General features: G+C 34.6%; 1 protein-coding gene across 2 annotated transcripts in view; it reads right to left on the bottom strand.

Moving 5' to 3' along the window:
• Positions 1-21,268, bottom strand: part of RAB3C (RAB3C, member RAS oncogene family) — a 293,040-nt gene that overhangs the window by 153,264 nt on the left and 118,508 nt on the right. For both annotated transcript variants that reach the window (XM_049768818.1, XM_049768817.1), the window contains exon 3: positions 9,287-9,405. In XM_049768818.1, the coding sequence (XP_049624775.1) occupies positions 9,287-9,405 (119 nt within the window). The remainder of the gene's footprint in view (positions 1-9,286; positions 9,406-21,268) is intronic.

Raw genomic sequence — 21,268 nt, 5'->3', positions numbered from 1 at the left:
AACTTCTTGCTTTTCTCCCAAGTAAAAAGGGAGTGTTTATTATTCATGATTGATTGCTAGAGCAGACTTGATAGTTTATATAAGAACATGAACCAGGATAAGGTGATATGGCCATGCTCGAGAGTCCAATCATGAGAACTGGCTGGCAGTTTGAGTCATATCGTATCTGGTCACCATGTGAGAAAGAGGATTGAGTTGGAAGTGGTGAGAAAATAATCTTATTCAGTGAAATTCCAAAAATAATTCTGGATATCAAATTTTTCCACAATAAAACCATTATTGTAAGTATTGCATTTCCTGAGTTCTATGAATTCTAGTAAATTTTAAAACATAATAATAATAATAATAATAATAATAATAATAGAATATCACAAAGTTACAACTATCTGGGGAGAAATGAGAATGGTACGGAGGAATCCAAACTTTTAACTCATATCCAAAGTGAAGTCAATATTTATAGGACAGTGATTTTTTTTTTATTGTAGGTATGGATACTCTAGGTAGACACACATCAGAATAACTACTCAAAATGTTATAATTTCTATGAGTTTTTGTGTAATAAATGTTTGGAAACAACCTAGGAAATTTTAGGCCTTGTGATATCTCTTATATGCCAGCGAATAGTAGCTACTTTCAATATACATGGGCAGGAAAGTTATTTTTTTAAATGCATATAATATTTATAAATTTAAAGTAAGTAGTAAGATACAATATATATTAAACAGTCCTTGATGAGGAATTACTCTTTGTTAAGAATCCCATCCAGATTTTCCAACTTATTATAACTCTTCACCCTCAGTTCTTAACCTATTAGGCATCAAGACTGACCTCCTACCCCAACGAACCAGTACCCAGCACCCAAGCAAAGGGACATCCACTCAAACCCACACCTCATCCCCAGCAGGAAAAGACAACCAAAACCCTTACTGACTCATGCTGTGTGACCCTCCCTACCAATTTATCCTAACGTGGACTGTTGCTGGATACCGGACTTAGCCCTAAAAGGACTCCCAATGCAAGAACTTTACACAAGACCGCCCCTCAAATCTTTTACCAATCTCAGGAATGGCAGAGTGTGCGATGAAAAGGCACCTGGAATCCACACCCCACAAGAAAATCAAACAGTTATAAGACCACTAAGTAATAAACTAGACACAGAAGGGACCATGCATTCTAGCAGCCCCTGGGGGGAGAGTGGAGGATATGGGAAGCAGGATGGGAGCGGATGTGGGAGGACAATTCGGTGGAGGGAATTCCCCTGATTCAATGTAAATATGTACCTGGAATATTACTGTGAATAATATGTAAGCCACTATAAAAATTATATTAAAAATATAAAAAAAAGAAGAAGCACATATTATTGAGATCTTGGAGACTTGACATATGTCAAAAGACACGTGGTGGAGCCAGTTGGAGATTTCCCTATTTACACCATAAATTCTTTAAAAATTGTGAATGAGCAATGGGAAATAAAGTATGTGACAATAAATATTTTAAAAAATCGCATCTAAATTTAATAGAATCAGTTGCCATACATAGAACAGTCTCTGGTGCACAGATTAATGACCCATATTAGGAACCTCAGTGGGAAAGAACAACTGGATTTTTCAACCTCTCTAGTTACAGTAAGGAGCCTTCTATCAGGCAAACAATGAGGTCAATTTGAGAGATTTAGAAACAGATGAATACTAGGCTTGTATCAGTTTAGACTTAGAAATGTTTTGCCTTTCTAATCTCAATTCACAATGGCACGACTAGCTACTATTTGTGAAGAGACAACTAGAAAATGAACAAAAATATGCATCATGAAACAATAAATATATTCGCTGAGGCTACAAAGTTAACTTGATGGTGATCACATTCATGATGGACCAGAAAACACTGATAAGGTGTAAGTCACAAGTATAACTGTCCATTTCTAAAACCCAAAATTCTGTGTTCTAAATTGGGTCATCAACAATCTTATAGATTTGCTTCTATTGTCATTAACAAGACCACCCACAAACCAAGCTAACCATGAAGGACTGGAAAATATGATCCTCACAATCTCCTTCCCTGAGGAGATATGTGACAGGTATAATTATCATCCTTCAAGTCAAATCTACTCCCCAGAGGCAGGCAACTAATTTAAAAGAAAAGGAGGTATATTAAAATAGATGAAACCAAGGAAATTCTGAGAGAAAATACTGCTATTTGCAATAAATGTTGTGACACAAAACAGCACATCAGGAGCTGCCAAGTAATCTATTTTCAGAGTGTAAGGAAAGCAGAACAAACAATAATCATTTATATAATACATTTAATCCAAAATCCATGTCTTTTAGTTAATCTTGATATTCCCTATGTAGTCTGTCTGAATGAAGTAAGTCTGGACCTATTGGGATTTACTTTATTGTCAGTATTTATGGAATAGTGATTAATACCCCCAAAATGCAGTTAGGATTAGTTATATAAAATGGACATATTATTTCCTTACATCATTTTCTGTACAATGCAACATATTAACTGTTCCTATATGCTTCATGCTTTAGCCTAAAGATTTTTCTATTTATGGACTAACCAGAGGGAGAAAAGAATCTGTAATCAAAATATAAGCCTAGGTTTTCCCTCTTTTGTTAGGAAAGATACCAAATAAACAATAAATCTAATGAAGTTGTCTTTAATTCAAGACTGTATACTTTTTAATAGGTCTGCATTTTAAATGCAGTTTGATATATTCAGCTACAGTATAGGTACTATAATTTTAGCTACTCACCTATTCTCTGATATATTATTCCCTCAAAACAAAAACAAAACCATTTAGGGGAATGAAATATACAAAAGAAATTAACCAGGTAATTTTAATTTATTTTCCCCAAAAATAACAAAGATACCTTTTGATTACTTTATCAATTTTAGGCACATTTCTCTTTTCCATTATATTGGGAAATGGATGAGGAGGATTTTATTACACGTAAAAGTTTCAGAAAAAATTGGTAATATCATCTTAGAAGACTGAAATTGAGAACACTGATTCAATTTATTATTTTCTAACCATGGGATGTGAATTTGTTTTTCTAGAAAAGTCAATTATGGGGAGATGTTGGATTACTGGATCCCTCCCTACTTAGTATTCCTTCTCCACCCTAGGGTGTGGTCTGGTTCTTGCTAATAAAAGCCTGGGTTTCAGGAAAGCAGGCACTCATTCTTCGGTTTTTCTCCCCTAAGCTGTTTTCGTTTTTAGGAGCACTAGGCTTAGAATTCCTGAACCCCTTCTTGCACCCTTTCACTGTGTGGCTTATTTCTTGAGTTGACATTTGCATCTTGGCCTGCATCCATTTGGAGTCTGAGGTTTTCATCACAGCCCACAGTACATTGTTAATAGAAATTGAAGGTCCAATGTCAGATATAATTCTACCTTGGCCCCTCTGTGCTGTGACAGAACAGATTTTACAGTTGCTAAGCCCCGTAATAAAATTAGAAATCCCCAAGCAAACATTTAGTAATTATTCTTACTTGTTATTGTCAAGTTAAAAGTTTATCATATTTAACATAAAGTCACCTTAATTTAAAACCATCATATAATATATATTTTTTTAATTATCAAGGGAACAAAGAGAAAAGGGTATCTGAAGGTAAAACTTCATTCTAGTTTGAACACATCTGCAATGTTCTGCTCTACACGTCATAGAAATAAATTATTTAAAACTGGTGGGAAGATGGTGTCAGACTTTTATTCTCAATCTGGTTGTTTTTAGAAACATCAATCTGCTCACCAGATTTCTTGACTTAAAAAGTTTTATTTATAGCTTCTCATTGTGTCATAAAAGTAGAATGTAAACAAATAAATTGGGGGTAGATTGGTCAATGACACTCTTCTGCAAAAAAGAAGCAGAAGCCTAAGGCCATGCCATACAGAACAGAAATACATGCAAAGTCAGAAATGGGGAAGACTTTACATCAAGTTATAATGCATTAAAATGCATGTAGGTAATATGAATTATGGTGGTTAGATGTTCAGAAAGAGTCTGGACAAATACTGAGAATTGTATATACTCAGTCATGTTCCAAATAATACCAAAGAAGTTCTCTGAGCACACTTATTTGACAAATCTATCAAAAGGATGTGATCAGAAAGACAGTACATTTGCAAACAGCTAATCCAAGTTTGATCCCTCACACTCCATAGAGTTCCTCAAGCCCCACCAGGACTGACCCCTGAGTACATGCCATGTATGACCCAAAAACAAAAACAAAAATAAGGGTGATATTTTCAGTGGTTATCTCATCCTTCAAGTACTATTTAAATCATCACACACACACACACACACACACACACACACACACACACACAAAATTATTTAATTCTATTTGGAGCCTTCTTTTCTATGAAAAAATTCAATTTATTTTTAAATAAAATAAAAAAATTCATACTACATCATTGACATTGTTATCAAAACTAAAGCCTATCTTTGTTGTCTAGAAACTATGGAGCTCTTGATTCTATAACTTAATAGCTTTGTTCTTAATAAACAACTATGTTAAGCAGATCATCACATACGTTGTCATACACAGAGAAATCAAAGACATTTGAAGTCAGTTGCCACTTCCAATATGATTATTGCTAGTCACCTTGCTTTTCCATGTATTTTTACAAAATGTGTCTATCAATTCAGATGAGCCTACTACATATTCATGGAGTATGTTTTCCATGGTAGTATCACTAACTCATTCAATAATAATTCTTTAGAAGTCTCTTAATAAGGCCATATGGCTGTCACTGGTATAGAAAGGGGGGAAAAAGACAAGTGCAGTCATTATCTTCAAAGAAATTAGGACACAGTAGAAAAACAGAAATAAAAATGCATTTGCAATATTTTATAAATATAAAATATAAAATTTTACTGCAGAAACAATTAAATGGATTTATTCTTGGAAATAATAATTCAGAGTAAATGATGGCCAAAATGAGTCTTCCAGGATGAGTTGAAATTACTGTGATTAGATTGGGAGTTGGAGAGATAGAATTTCTGTAGATTGCAAAATAGGTCTGAGAAAATTTCAAGAACTAAAAAATGTTTAGAAACTGGAAAAAAACATTAACAAACATTATATATATAAACATATTGTTTCCAAAATACCATATATAAGTCCCAAGGCTGAAAGCATAGGTTTATACCTCCTTCTATCTAAGGTATATGAGGATCAATCAAACTTAAAGAAGATAATCTAGGTAGCATATGCTCAGTATGTTATCTTGAATCATTACCATTCAATTCTTGAATCATTAGAGACCAAAGAAGATCTATAATCTTGTTTTCTATTTGCTTAATCTCTTGTGGACATTTTCACTAAATATAAGTATTCAGAAAGAAGGAAATTCTTGCTTTTGGTCTTGATTTTCACCTGGATTTCCAGGAATTTCAGAATCAAAATTAATTCTAAACACAATAACTTTTATCTGCTGGGCTTTCATAACTTTTAAATTTTGTTCGTTTGTTTTTGGGTCACACCCGGTGACGCTCAGGGTTTACTCCTGGCTATGTGCTCAGAATCGCCCCTGGCTTGGGGGACCTTATGGGATGCTGGGGGATTGGACCGAGGTCCATCCCAGGTTAGTGCGTGCAAGGTAGATGCCTTACCACTTACACCACTGCTCTAGTCCCTGTAAATTTTTAAATTTTGACATACCCTTAGTATGTCTCTTGGTCATACTTCCCTGAAGGACCCCTCTACCAACCAATTCCTCAAGGGCCATATTCAACTATATCTTTTTATACTAAAGTGATAAAAGCACAACCCAAAGAAACTCACCTTAAGTCAATACCTTAAAACTTTTGCCTCCCCACTGAAGCTTTTCTGTTACTACCAAGTTTCATCCAAACATGTAAAACTCAGAATTGGGAAGAAATGAAGTCTATCTTGGTTAGAGGTCAGACACAAACATCAGAGCAATATAAGAGAAAGCCACTTCATATATTCTTCTCCCTTTGTTTTGCTTGTTTTTTTTGTTTGTTTGTTTGTTTGTTTTGGTTTGAGGGTGGCACATATAGCGATGCTCAGAAGTTGCTCCTGGCTCTGGGGACCATATGGGATACTGGGAATCGAACCAGGTCTGTTCTGAGTTGGCCGAGTGCAAGACAAAGATCCTACCTCTGTGATACCACTCCAGCCCCTATTCTTCTCCCTTTTACTAGAAAGTACTTGGAATTCTCTATGATCTTTAGGATCGTGTTGTTCCAAAGGCACATATCTGGTGATAGATATGCAAGATATAATAGAATAGATACAGTAGATGGAATGAACTGGGATAAAGAGAAATATAAAGGATGAATGATTAATAAGAATGCTACTATAATGATAGATGTAAAATTAGTAAAGGGTGAGCAATGATGGTCACAGAAGAAACATAAAAATTCAAATTTATGCAAAAACATGTTAAACCAGACCATTGGTCAGAAATGTTGGAAGTCAGAGTTGTATTCAAAGAAGACCTGGATGACAAAGTGTTGTAGTACCAATGTACAGAAATAATTAAGTTGTGAAGGTGAGATATCTTAGGTGAATATAATTTATTCTTAAACACATGCCAAGATGTCCAAGTGGAGAAATAATTTGGGAATCCGGAAATCCAATACTGCATTTTACCAAACTTACTTGAAACAGGAATTGGAACTTGAAAGCTATCTGGTATAAATAACAAATGCTTTTGTTGCAGTACTCAGGTGAAGGAAACTGAGAAGAATCATAAACAAAAAGGTTACAGGGTTATACCTACCTTTGTAAGTAAAGAAAGAAAGTAAAATCAATAAAGTGAGAAATCAGAAAGACAAGAATAGTCTAGAAAATACACCTCCAAGAAAACAAAAAATTGTTTTAAAAGGGAGGGATAAATAGAGTGAAATATCAAATTTGAAGAGGTCTGAGAGGCCAATGCATTTGTTGGCAGGTGAGGAAGTTTCACACTTAGATTGGGATCACAAAGCAGAAGTTTGATAGAGGCACGATGAAGGTAAATGTCCTCCCATCATTTCTGATGCAAAAATAAAGGGATGAAGACATAGCTTTTGTGGCTGTGTATTTGCTGCTACTGTATTTGTTTTTAATGAACTCAAATCCTCATTCTATGTATTTCAAGAATCATATAATGCTTATTTAAACAATAGAACGAGAACTATGGAAATGCAAGCAGCATTTGAGAACCTAAAGTTTAGAACTGGATTCATGACACTTTGTCTGGAACAATCGATCTCAATAATCCCTGAGAGGAAACAGTTTAAATTAAAAGAAGCATTTGCACAAGACATATGGAAGAATTGTGTGTGGCAATTAACCACAGTCCTAAATGAAGAGATCTTTTGAAACTTACTTTGAAATACCACCTTTATCATGAGCTAAAACTCCATATAACCTTGTGTCTATATTTGACCTGTTTCATTCCCCTTTGCAAAAGACATGTTGGATTTAATGGAGATTGCCTTGATTTTATAACTTAATCGGAAAATAAATGACTTTTTCTTTTACAACATTCTGTCCCGAAAATAAATGTGCATAAGCCTTTTTTATGTTATTAGTGGAATGTAATATTTTTCCATCTAGTTACTAAACTCGTCTTTCCCAGTCTATAGTATATATTTTTCTTTGAACATCTACTGTCATTTTATTCATTTGTGTCTTTGGACAAAGATGATTTTTCCAGAATAACAATTAAAATAAAAACATCTAAAAGAAATTAAGGTTTTTAGTAGACTGAGTCCTTCACAGAACTGTAGCACTTATAAAAAAAATAACCTTTTTTGGCTGATGTAACACATAAAACAGAAAACAATGAATGCTATTTGTTTTGCCTTTGTATTGCTAATAATTTCCAACACAGGGCAAATGATGACTATACATGGAAAAAACATGATCTTTTCAGATATTATTACACCTGTGGGAAAAGATAATTTCCTCCCAATAGCACATAAAGCTCAATTAGATTCTGGTTCTTTCTGAAGAAAAGATCAGTTTTGTTGGTCCTGTTGTTAGATATGATCATAGCCATTGATTCTTCAATGCATTCTCCCATTTTCTGATGGAATAGTAAAAGTCTGGTTCTAAAGACCTACTTGATACTGCTAAATTGAAGTAGACAAAGTATCATCATTCTTTTACACTCTGCTTTATGGAAACCTTTTTCAATAAATACAATTTATCTGTTTTTCACAATGGAAAAAATAGTAAAGACTCAAACACCTTCTCTTATTCTTTCTTGCTTTTCACCTTCAAAACAGTCAAAAAATTATTAGACTCTAAGTGATGTTTTAAGAGATTCAGAGAAAACATTAAGCATTTTCTCTCCTAAGACCTTCTTTTTAACTTTAAGGCCCCCATTTTCTTTGTGTCTAAACTCTCCACTTGTTTCTCAAGAAATGGGCAAAATGTAAACTTCAAACTCGCCTTCTAACTGCGTTTGATACCTCTTGAAATAAAGGAGCAGTGAGGAGAGCTGAGAGTTCTCCTTCCTTCATTGCACTTAGGACAACAACAAAATCCTTTTTTTATCAAACAGTATGACAGTGTTTTGCTTTGTCATTCATTTGACAGGGATGATTGTTCAGCTTCAATAGTTTGCAGAAAGCTAGCAAAAGCCCCAGTCCCTACTCTCATTACAGATAGGTTTTCTCAGATGATTTGACTTATCTGTGACACAAAAGGATTTTAGTTTCCATCTTGTACATTATCCCAGTGTTCTGAAACCCTTCAATTGAAAGAAAAACTTAATATTATTTAATAACTTGTGGAGATAATAAAGAAACAAGTTTTTACTGCAATTGGCTAACTAGCCAATTTTTTTTAAAAATTGAAGGTTGCAAGGTTCTACTTAAGTTTTCTGGAGTGGTGTGAAAGCACTCTCAGATACTAAATAAATAAGTCAGGATGTATTCTAACAAAATTTTATTGCTGAAAAACAAATGATATTTTGACCCATCATTTATATTTTCCAGTTCCTTGTTATAAAGCAGTACACATTCAAAATACTCACTATTACCATTTTAAAAACAAAAATAATCATTAGTTCCCATGGAACTATGAGTGACAAGATATAAAGTACAGAAATTAATATTAAAATGTCAAAGAAATCACTCAAATAACTTTTTAACCAATATTGAAATAATAGTGCATAAATAATATTTGTTTACTTTAAAGCACAGTTGGACTAATTTAATATATAGTTAAAGAAAAAACACTACATTGCAGTTTAGGCACTGATTTGAAGAGCAAGAAAGAGAAAAAAGAAGCAGTAAGAATATCTGCTCTTACTTACCAATCCTGCACTGCATTAAAGGATTCTTCATTTGTGATGTCATACATTAAAATAAAGCCCATGGCCCCACGATAGTAGGCTGTGGTGATAGTCCTGTATCTTTCCTGGCCTGCTGTATCCTAAAAATAAATAACAGTAATTCTTTATGAATAAAGAAATGTATCCTTCAGGAAATAATGATTTTTATAAGTTGGAATCTTTTTGGTGGGAGGGGCCACACCCAGCAGTGCTCAGGGGTTACTCCTGTTTCTGCACTCAGAAATTACTCCTGGAAGCTCCAGGGACCATTTGGGATGCCAGGGATCAAACCTATGATGGCTGCATACAAGGAAAATGTCCTACCCTTTGTGCTATTGCTCCAGCCTTAAAAGTTGTCTTAATTTTATTTGCAACATATATATATATATTATGTATGTATATTGTTAGATGTTCTCTTCAGACTTGTTTACTTTCCTACTGTTTTTCATGTTACAGTTCATCATATTGTGAAGTTTAAGGTACCCTCTGCATTTCTTCTTTTCCATTAAGCTTCATGCAGTCATGAAAAATAAAATTAAAACAGTGGTCACTCTCATTGATGGGGATATAGCTCAGTACTAGAATGTTCAGCCTCTATGTGTGAGACCCATAGTTCAATCCCCCAAATCACAAAACAAACTTTATTCTTGTTAAAATCTATGGCGTGTGGTGTGTATTGTTTAAAACTAAAATGGTATATTAACTCCATTATTACACATTTCATATCTATTGTCTGTCTACTAAGTATTAGTCACTGTGGAGGAAATAGGGATATACAGTTTAGTGTGAGTTTATTGAGCTGTAAAGTGAGAATAAAAACATCCATTGTTGGGGCCAGAGTGGTGGTGCAGTGATAGGGTATTTGCCTTGCATGCAGCTGACCTAGGATGGACCACGGTTCAATCCTTCCGGCATCCCATATGGTTCCCCAAGCGATTTCTGAGTGCCTAGCCAGTAGTAATCCCTGAGCGTTACCTGGTGTGTCCTTCCCCCCACCAAAAAAAAATCTGTTGTTATTTACATGGAAACAACTCAAGTTATAGATGAGTGGATAAATAAATTGTGGTCTGTGGTATATACACAATGTGTATATATGTACATACATACATACATACATACATACATACATACATACATACATATGACAACTGTGATATATACAGAACGGAATACCACTCAGAATATTACTATTTCATCTAAATGTAGATAAAAATTTATTCACAACTTGAACAGAAATGGTATCATGTTAAACAAAATAAATCAGGAGGACAAATGCTAGTTGATTTCAGTCATCTAATGTATATACAATATAGCAAGGAAGACACAATGATGAATAAAAAAGCTCCTGAGATATGTGTGTGTGTGTGTGTGTGTGTGTGTGTGTGTGTGTGTGTGTGTGTGTGTGTGTGGTGGAGGGGGTTAGGGAGCAGGGAAGAATGGGCTGACAACATTAACACAAATTTATACGAAGTAAAAAAATACCTATGGTGTGTGAGTGATTGTTTAAGCCAGACAGAAATGGAATCTCTGCTCTCCTGTTTAAAAAACTGGATAAATGCCACTGTTTGGGACAAGTCACTGAACCTTTATAAACGTAAACCCTCTCAAGTCTAGTTGCTTGTCAGGGTAACTCCACATAATGCTTATAAAGTACAGAGTCTGACACAAAAATGTGGTGAATATAATGGCAATGTTGCTGTCCCTGGAATTTGATGAGGCCAATTTAACACTAGATAGGATAAAGCAGTTTACAAATCCAAGGGTTTAGTCCTACAAAAGAGACAGCACATAACCTGTAAAACTAGAAATCATAAAGTTATAGGTCGCTGAAAGAACCTGCATATGTTACAGTTACCGTGTAATGTAACTGAAGAAATTATTCTTCATCTCAAAACACTTGTCTCAGTGCCATCTTACAAACCAGGGCTTACAACATCTTACAACACCTGACTCCTATGTTTCTTCATTATCTAATTTCTGTTTCCAAGTACTCTATGTATTTTGTGTCTACCCTCTATCTTTTTCATAGATATCTCCTTTGTATACATCTGGAGTTCTAGCTTCCTCAGATTTAATAGGACTTAAAAGGAGGTGGTAAAAGAAGAGCTTTCTTTATTATCAAAATGAAGCTAACATCTCTCAAGTCTCACTGCAGACTCAAATTGGATATGCTGTTTCACCTATAAGAATTCTCTAGCTTGGATTCTTATACTCCTTGGACTAATAGAAAATTATATACTATGTGCTACATTTTATTTTACCCGTGCAAATTTAGAGAAGGGTAATCAAAGGCTGATAAAATCAGCAATAGATTCCAAAAAAATGTGAGGTGTGAAATAGCACTTGAAAATTAGCTAAAGGTGAGACTTTTCGAAGTTAACAATTTTGTTCTACTCTTAGAGCAGAGTTAAAGCTGATTTCATTTAAAGACGTTAGCCAGAGGGCCCAGAGAGATAATACAGTGGCATTTGCCTTGCAAGCAGCTGATCCAGGACCAAAGGTGGTTGGTTCAAATTCCGGTGTCCCATATGGTCCCCCGTGCCTGCCAGGAGCTATTTCTGAGCAGACAGCCAGTAGTAACCCCTGAGCACTGCTGGGTGTGGCCCAAAAACCAAAAAAAAAAAATGTTAGCTAGATAATAACTAATTAAAGATGTTAGGTAATAACTAATTGAATGAGGCTTATAAAGTCAAATGAAAACAAATTGTAATACCAAAAAAAACACAGATTATAATACTAAAAAGTGTAATAATAATGATATAATGGTAATAATACCAAAAAAAAAAAAAACAAACCATAGAGCCAGCAGGGCAGATATTTGGAGTGACAGAAGTGATGGTATCAATTTCTCCTAATAAAAATTTGTCATTTTCTTGAATATATTAAAAATAGTGTTACATTGAAAAGCATAATCAAATGATAAACTGAAAAACAGATTTATATTACACCAGACAGAACAGTTAATAAATTTAATATGCTAAGTAGTATTAAAATCACAAAGAAATGTAAATTATTGTAATTAAAATATTTATAGATAGGAAAACAACTAGTAAATAATACTCAATTAAAACAGTTGAATCTCAAGCATAATAAGAAATGCAATTCTGCAATATAATGGTGTCACTTGGTCATTACTTGAATATTTCATTGTACTTTGCTTACCATTTTATATATTAAATTAAAAATAGTTGTCAGAAATGAACATCATAAACTCAAGTAACTGGGGGAATATGTAAATTAGGCAAGAAAAAGCAGTTGAGATCATCTAACTATTTATTCACTGGATTTAATTTAGTTAATAGTATGTACAACTGCAAAATAAATATGAAAAAAAATAGAAAACCAACTTTTCAAAGGCCAATTTAAAAATCATGGAATAGTGCCAGAGAGAAAGAGAGCACATAGGTAAAGGCACATTACCGATCCTGCTTAGATCCCCAGTACTATACAGGGCCCTAAAACACCATTGTGGTGTTTTAGGACCACCATTGTGGTCCTGGGTACCAGAGGACTTGAGCATCACATCTTCAGACACTCGCAGTGAACCTCAGCCAATGTTAGTATAAAGCAATAACAAACCCATCTTTGACCTAGAATTATAAAACTGATAAATGAGGAAAATATAAGGAAATAAAGATCATACCAGAGGTGATAAAAGAACAGTTGAGGTCATATGTACTTTGATGGTGGTGGAGTGCAGTAATTTTGTACATTAATACCATAAACTTTAACATTTCTCTCTCTTTTTTTGTTGGTGGTAGTGGGGTTTTTTGTTTGTTTTTGGACCACACTCAGTGGTGCTCAGAGGTTATTCCTGGCTCTGCACACAGAAATTGCTCCTGGAAGGTTCGGGGACCATATGGGATGCCAGGAATCAAACCCAGCTCTGTCTTGGATCTTCCATGTGCAAGGCAAATGCCCTACCACTGTGCTATCACTCTGGCCCCATTAACACTTCTATAATAATATTAATAAAATAAAATAGAAAAATTTTAATTAAGAAAAGAACTGGTGAGCATCACTGTGGAGTTCCTGGGATTCCTAAACACTGCTTGAAAACTAGCCCATACACTTTACACATAAAATAAACAAAAATCATGAGATAACCAGGCCATTTCTTTTAGTTTACTGGTGAGCAAAATCTTTTGTACCTGGTTATATTATCATAAAAGTGCCACTTTAACTTAGAAACATGTTTTCCAGAAAACTGTATCAGAAAATTTATATTTTTTCTTTTTTGCCTATTGCAGAGTGACTTTATTTTATTATCTTGCTAAGATATTTTTTGACATTATAAGAATATCCTTTCTATAGCTTGTAACTCTATTCCATATGTTTTCTCTATACAATTGTCAATTTCCCCTAAATTCTGAAGAGTAGAAAACAGCTAATACTGGCGCACTGCTAAAAGATAACCTAGGCCCATTCTGTCAACCATGTTTTCAACACAGACACTGAATAATGTTGTGTTGAAAAATAATAACATAGGTCTCTCTTTCCTCTTAACCTCTTTCAATGATGACTTCCCTTTTCAAAAGATTTTAATTTTATTTTGACAGTAAAGCAACTAGTCTAGTGTTATAAAACAAATCAATTTCTCACTGAGAGTGTATTTAATCTTTGAGGGTATATAAATGATGTGTTATCGGAAACCACAGGGCTTAAAAGATATTTGGTATCAACATTTAAAAAGATGGGGCAAAACAGATTTCAAAGGGAGAAAAGAGAAGTTTGCAGGTCAGAGTGATAGCACAGCAGGTAGAACATTTGCCTTGCATGCAGCAGACCCTGGTTTGATTCCCTGCACTCCATGCACATGGTTCTTCAAGCACTTTCAGGAATGACCCCTGTGCACAGAGCCAAAAGTAACTCCTGAGCACCGCTGATGTGGCCCAAAATTAAAAAAAGAAAAGAAAAAGGAAGAAAGAAGTTTGCAGAGGGATTTATGCCCAGCAAGAGATAAGACCATCAGAAGCACAATCTAATCGGAGGTCAGTCACCTACAAGCTCTCAGGTAAAATAAGAAATTTTACCAGGTAGTAGATGTATAATAACAAATACAAGAAGTTGGGGCCAGAGTGATAGCACAGTGGGTAGGGTATTTGCCTTGCATGGAACCACCTACATTCAATCCACTGCACCCTATGTGGGCCGAGCCTTCCAGGAGTAGCTTCTGAGTGCAGAGCCAGAAGTAACCTCTCTAAGTGCTGCCACATATGTGGCCATAAAACAAAACAAACAAGACAAACAAAAAAACAAATCCAAAGAGTAAATTACATTTCCAAATGTAAAAATGTATATTCAGAGTAAGACTGAGACACCATAATGGCTCTCCATTGTTTGGTAAACAATTTCAGGCTTACAAATTCATTAATATTTTCTTTCTCAAGGGCTAGAGAGATATTATAGAAGGTAAGTCATTTGCCTTGTACGTGGTCAACCAGGCTCAATACCTTATATGCTTCACTGAGCCCACCAGTAGTCACTCCTGAGTGCAAAGCCCTAAGAACTACTGTGTGGCCACCAAACAAACAAATTTCCTTCCCCAGAATTTAGGAAGAAAAAAAAGTCAAACACTTCATTTGACATTTACTAATGATGATAGATGGCTATTTCAAAAAGAGAAGATCATTTTATAATGCCAAGTGCCATTAATGAAATACAATGGGAACAGTCTAAGACAGTAACTAACTGAAATGATTATCTCTTCTCAACATGCCCAGGCAATGGCTCAAAATCCTAGCTTTGCTTTGTTTCTCTGCCTGTGATTCTAATAACTGGGAAAATCAGTGATTTCCTATAAAGGTAAGCTCCTGTTAATGAAAAACATAATCAAAAATATCTTATAGAATAAATGTATGATGAGAATGGAACTAATAGAAATTTCTTCCATGAGAGATTTCATTTCTTCTCTTTAAAAGTTATTTTAGTTGATTTAAAACATGTTGATTTCTTGGGGCTGGAGTGATAGAACAGCAGTAGGGTATGCCTTGCACACGGATGATACAGAAAAGATCTGGGTTCAATCCCTGGTATACCATATGGTTCCCTGAGCCTGCCAGGAGTGATTTCTGAGTGCAGAGCCAGGAGTAAACTCTGAGTACCACTGGGTGTGGCCCCAAAACAATAAATAAATAAATAAATAATATTTTGATATGTTTTAAATTTGTTTTTAAAGGAAAACCTTGGCTTTAATGATAGGTTTGCTTAGCAAATACTTGAATATCTGTCAAGGAAAGAACTGCAAAATGGAAAACAGTAGCAGCTTGATCAGTAATAACTGGAAACTTTTATTCTGAATTTTGAATAAGTTGTCTTTATTTGCATTAACATTTTTCTCAGATAAAACATTTTAATTTATGTAACTGTATATACTCCATTCTTAAGTCCTTCTGAAGCCATGCAGGGATACTATATAGTTTTAGTATTGAGGAAATTTGCAATATCTATGCTAAAAGTTTTTTAGAATCTACTTGTTTTCTGCATTTGGTTAAAAGGGAAGTGAAAGTAATCATCAATAAAAAAACAACTCAGATAATAGCACCAAGATAAAAATACAAAATTTGGTACATGATAAAGTAGGTTTTGATGTTACTAAAACACATTGATGGAAATTGTTCATTTATGCTAAAGGAAATAGTATATAATAACCCAAATACAGTCAATAGAAATGGGAAATAAGAATATTACAACAGGGCCGGGAAGGTGGCGCTGGAGATAAGGTGTCTGCCTTGTAAGCGCTACCAAGGAACGGACCGCGGTTCGATCCCCCGGCGTCCCATATGGTCCCCCCAAGCCAGGGGCGATTTCTGAGCACATAGCCAGGAGTAACCCCTGAGCGTCAAACGGGTGTGGCCCAAAAACCAAAAAGAAAAAAAAAAAAAAGAATATTACAACATAGAATATAATTTAATGAATTTCTAAATATATTCTAATAAAATGGAATAAATGCTCAGCTATTTAATTTAAGTAACTTTCAACTTGTATTTTGTTACCTTTAATATGTAGAAATTATTTTAAATCATCATTGAAACAGGATTAAGTTATGCTCAGTAGAGTTTAGTTTTACCACCGATTTATTAATAAATTCAGTAAACACTTGGTGCCACATATCTTATTAGGTTATAGGCTAAATTTATAATATATGGACTCTATATAATGGGGCATATAATATAAATATAGTAAGTCTACATTTATCTGGTCAGTTTTAGATATATAATTTTTTTCAAAATTTAATCCATTGATGGGGCCAGAGAGATAGCATGGAGGTAAGGCGTTTGCCTAGCATACAGAAGGATGGTAGTTCGAGTCCTGGCATCCCATATGGTCCCCCCGAGCCTGCCAGGAGCAATTTCTGAGCGTAGAGCCAGCAGAAACCCCTGAGCTCTGCTGGGTGTAACCCCAAAAACAAACCAACAAAAAAATTAATCCATTGAAAACAGAACTCAATTCTTTCAAAATTCACTAATCAGAATATCATATTCCCTACATGTGTATAAGACTATGTAAAATCATGAAAAATATCATTTTTAAAGAACCAGATAGTAGAGCAATTAAAAATTATTATTGAAGACTCAGTAGTGAGGTTTTCTGATTCATAATCTCTATTATGGGTATCTTTATATTTTCTTACCCAACAAAGATAACTTAAAATTTAGCTTCAGAACTTGTGAAAATTATCTTATCTAGAAATAAGAATATGCAAATATGCAAATATGGGGCCGGAAAGATAGCATGGAGGTAGGGCATTTGTCTTGCATGCAGAAGGTCAGTGGTTCAAATCCCGGTATCCCATATGGTCCCCTGAGCCTAACAGGAGAGATGTCTGAGTGCAGAGTCAGGAGTAACCTTTGAGCACCGCCAGGTGTAACCCTCCCCCCCAAAAAAAGAATATGTAAATATAATCAAGTTAAGATGAGTACATATGAGATGAGGCTGGATGCTAAACTAAAAAGACCAGGGGACAGCAGAGGCTAAGATGGAATGATATATCTACAAACCAAGGATGTCAAGGATTGTTTTGAATTGTTGAAACCAGGCTTTAAGAGAGAAAGGGAGAATACTTTCACTTCTAGAGTCTGTGGAAGTTATAGTGCTGCTGGCACCTTAATTTGTGATTTGCAAACTTTACGGCTGTAGAACAGCAAATTTACATTGTTTTGTTTTGTTTTTCTTTTTGGATTTTTGGGCCACACCCAGAGATGCTCAGGGGTTACTCTTGGCTATGTGCTCAGGAATCACTCCTGACTTGGGGAACCATATGGGACGCCGGGGATCGAACTGTCCATCCTAGGTTAGCATGTTAGATGCCCTTATGCTTGTGCCACCACTCCAGCCCCTAGTTTACATAGTTTTTAAATCAGCCAACTTTAAGTGCTTTATTATAGAAGCACTCAGAAATCAAGCACTGATTTCAGTTTGCAATCTTCATGATCAGGAAGAAAGCAATATAAATTTCACAGCTAAACACATACCTCTTACTTCAACCTACACAAAAGGGAAATGCAGAAAAGTAAAGGTAGCCATATAGTGTAAACTAATATAGTCTCAGTGTACAAATTCATAAATTCTGCTGAAAAATATTACTAAACACAATTATAAAAGTGTTTCTGTGTAATGAAGGATTTTGGGGTCAGAGGGATAGTACAGGGGACCGGTGATGTGGCTTGCATGAGCCACATCATGGTTTGGTCTCTGGAACCACTTGTTCTCCCATATTTTGCCAAGTACAGACCTGGAGGTCCCTGAGCATAGCAAGGACAGTTATGGTAATTCGTAAGTGTCTCACAGGACCTGAGCAGCACCATATACTTGGGCCCTAGCACTGAAGCCTCAGCCCATCTGGTTGGCTAATTTTGGAGTGGGCTTTAAGACCTCCTGAATACAAGTTGGAAATCTTCCTGCCAAGATAAAATTTAAAGCAAATTTATATATATTCTTCAGCTTTATAAAACTAGATATTAATAGGTTATAACATTAATATACCTATAAACATATGCATGTTACTTGAAATAACAATATATAGTTTTTGATGTTAGAATTTTATCCCAAAATGGCTGTAGTGCTATAGAAAAATTTTAAGTTATGATGTATACTAAGATAGGAACAGAAGAAACTGCTGATAAACTACACAGCATTTTGATATAATTACTTACCCTCAAGTTGCATTATTTATTTCTTTTTCCATAAATAAGCAGGCATAAAGCAGCACTTAATATGGCTTCATAAAAATAGTAAACCAAACAGGAATCTTAAATATTTTATGATATTTAGCTGCATGTTTATTTTTAGAGTGAATTAAGTACTTTTTTCCTTTTTAGCTGTTGATTTCCCATTAAAATAAATTTACAAACCACTTCTCCCTTCTGATGTTGTGCACTATTTAAATTCATTTATATGTAGTTATACAAGGATTTGTAAATCAAGTCTAAAATTGTAATCTAGTCTCTAAATATTTCTACATTCTATTTAGAAGCTCTTCCTACTAACTGTCCTCTACACATCCTCTTCACACTCATACCAACAGACTTGATTGATCATATTTCCTTGCCATGATATTTAGTTTTAAAATACTCAAACCTCTATTTTACAATGTCATCCACTTCTAACTAAAACCTAATAAAATAAGCCTGAGGCAGACAGATAAAACTTGACCTATTATTTCTTGACAGTGTTACCATGACAATTCATCTTTCCTGGAAGAGAGAAACATTCGTGTACAGCTACTTCGAGGGTGGGGTGGACTATTTTACTGCATTGCCAGTTAGATCTTAACATATCTATGCTGTATGGATAAGCTGATGAAAGTTGGGGTCATTTTTAAGTAAATCCTAAAGTTTCAGATTAATTAAGCTCAAAATAGTAATAAAATTTACAATCAAACATGCTGAGTTCAGTTCACCCGAAGGAAACATATTTCTTACTTAAGGTCAAAGGAAACAGAATCTGCGAACTGGTCTATTAAACTGAGCTTACTAAATAAAGGTGAGGGAACCTGAGACAGTGGTGGAGAGAAGCAGATATTGGTGAATGTCCTGAAATTGGAACACTGTAAGCATTAATGAAAGGACTGTAAATCATGGTGCTTTAAGATAAAAAAAAAACAGCATAACAACATTTTCATCTTTTTCATTTGAGTTGATTTTCTAAGCATGTTAACACAAAGTCAGGAGAAAGACACTCTTTTGCTTTATAACTAATCAATCTTTTTGACATATTCTTCCCAATAGGATTTTGATTATGCTAAAGTTGTCAGAATCTGGAGCATAAATATTAAATGTAGGCAGCTTGGAACTTTTAGTCAAGGTTAATGACTGTTTTTCTTCACAGAACACAATTCAAAATGCTGATCAAACGCTTTATTTTCTCAAAGAGTTATAGATTTTTGAGGGAAATTCATTATCGCCTTCAACTGAGCACACTTATCAGACTTCTTACAAAAAATGTAGTAGCTTTCACTCACAACTGCAGGTCAAGTTGGTTGGTGAGATTAATACTTAGATAAGGGATTTGTTAATCTGCATTTGTGCAAATATATTTGAGAACTAGAGTGGCATGAATGCTGAGATCCAGTAGACAGCTGAGAGTTCGACTTCTCACAAGTCTGCATGGTTAAGTTATGTGAATTTCCCTTAGATCATTAAACACTGCAACAGGTAGATGTACTTGAGACAGCTTGCCATGAACTTACCTTTGAGAGGGCTGTTTTATTATTAAGGTGGGAGACTATGAGGTACATGAAAGGACAAGTGGATATATGCCAGAAAGAAAGTAACCTGAGCACATCTAGATTATGGCACTTTGCTGCTGGATTTTTTTCCAAGATTCCCTAAACACCCTGCATAAGGAACCATTCAATACTTGTTCATAGCCAGTAGACAAGGTTAGAAAAGGCAAGGAAGAGCTAAAAATTCATGTCCTATTAGGTAGAATCATCTCTTGGTTCTTTCCTCATCTCTTGGTTCTCTTCAGCCCTGACGTAGGAAAGAATGAGAAACAGATAAGGGAAAAATGGAAAAGGTAAGGGGTAAACCAACTGCCCCCCCTTCCTAGTAAACTTCCAGTTCTTGGGAACAAAGCCAAAGTTATGATAGGGAAAGAACATGAGTGTTAAACTGGATATGAAAAGGATATTTAAATTAGGCTCAATGATATTTGAGTTTTTAAAGAACCTTTTAAAGCAGTTTTAAGTTTCTAGTTATTGAGCTGAAAGCACAAGACATTTCCTAAATGTCTCTCAACACAATTTTAATTAATGAACTTACAATTACATGTAATTTTCGAAGTCCAGAGTTTATATTATGGTTCATTCTTAGCACTGCTTAAAAATGTCTGGACAAATATAATGTAAATGCTACTAAAGTACCATACACAAATAGAGTATCACATGGAGTAGTTTTATTGTCCTAAAATCCTCTTTGCCCTAGCTGGTCTTTACTGCTGCTGTTGTTCAATAAAATGTTTGGAAGTAGAATCTGATAAGCAATGGATAGTCATTAGGCATTTGGTAGAATCTGACTGAAAACAGGGCTGAAAATTTTTTAAAAATACATGAAATTTAATATCAACATTTGAGACATTCACTTAACAAGCACTGCATTTATTTTAATTATTTAATTATTTTTTATTATTTTATAAAAGCAAATTAAGAATACAGATTTACTTAGGACTTCACTCAATTCTGAGAATATTTAGATATATTTAATTTCATTAAATCATCCAAAAGTTATATCGCATAGATGATTAGAGTAAAATGTACAGATGTTAAGTGCCATTTCTAATCCAAAGCAATGAAATGACAGAAATTATGTGAAAGCAAACCTTTCATCAGCAATTTCTTCAAGCAATTATAGTTGTTTACTCCTAATATGCTACTGAATTTTTCATGCTAAAGTAACCAACATTATCCTCATATTCACATATAGTAGTCTGATTTTTGGTTCTCATTCTTGTACTTTATGAATA

The sequence above is a fragment of the Suncus etruscus genome, chromosome 2, assembly GCF_024139225.1.
Source record: "Suncus etruscus isolate mSunEtr1 chromosome 2, mSunEtr1.pri.cur, whole genome shotgun sequence".
In the NCBI taxonomy this organism is placed as follows: domain Eukaryota; kingdom Metazoa; phylum Chordata; class Mammalia; order Eulipotyphla; family Soricidae; genus Suncus; species Suncus etruscus.
This window is presented reverse-complemented; position numbering and strand designations above follow the sequence as displayed.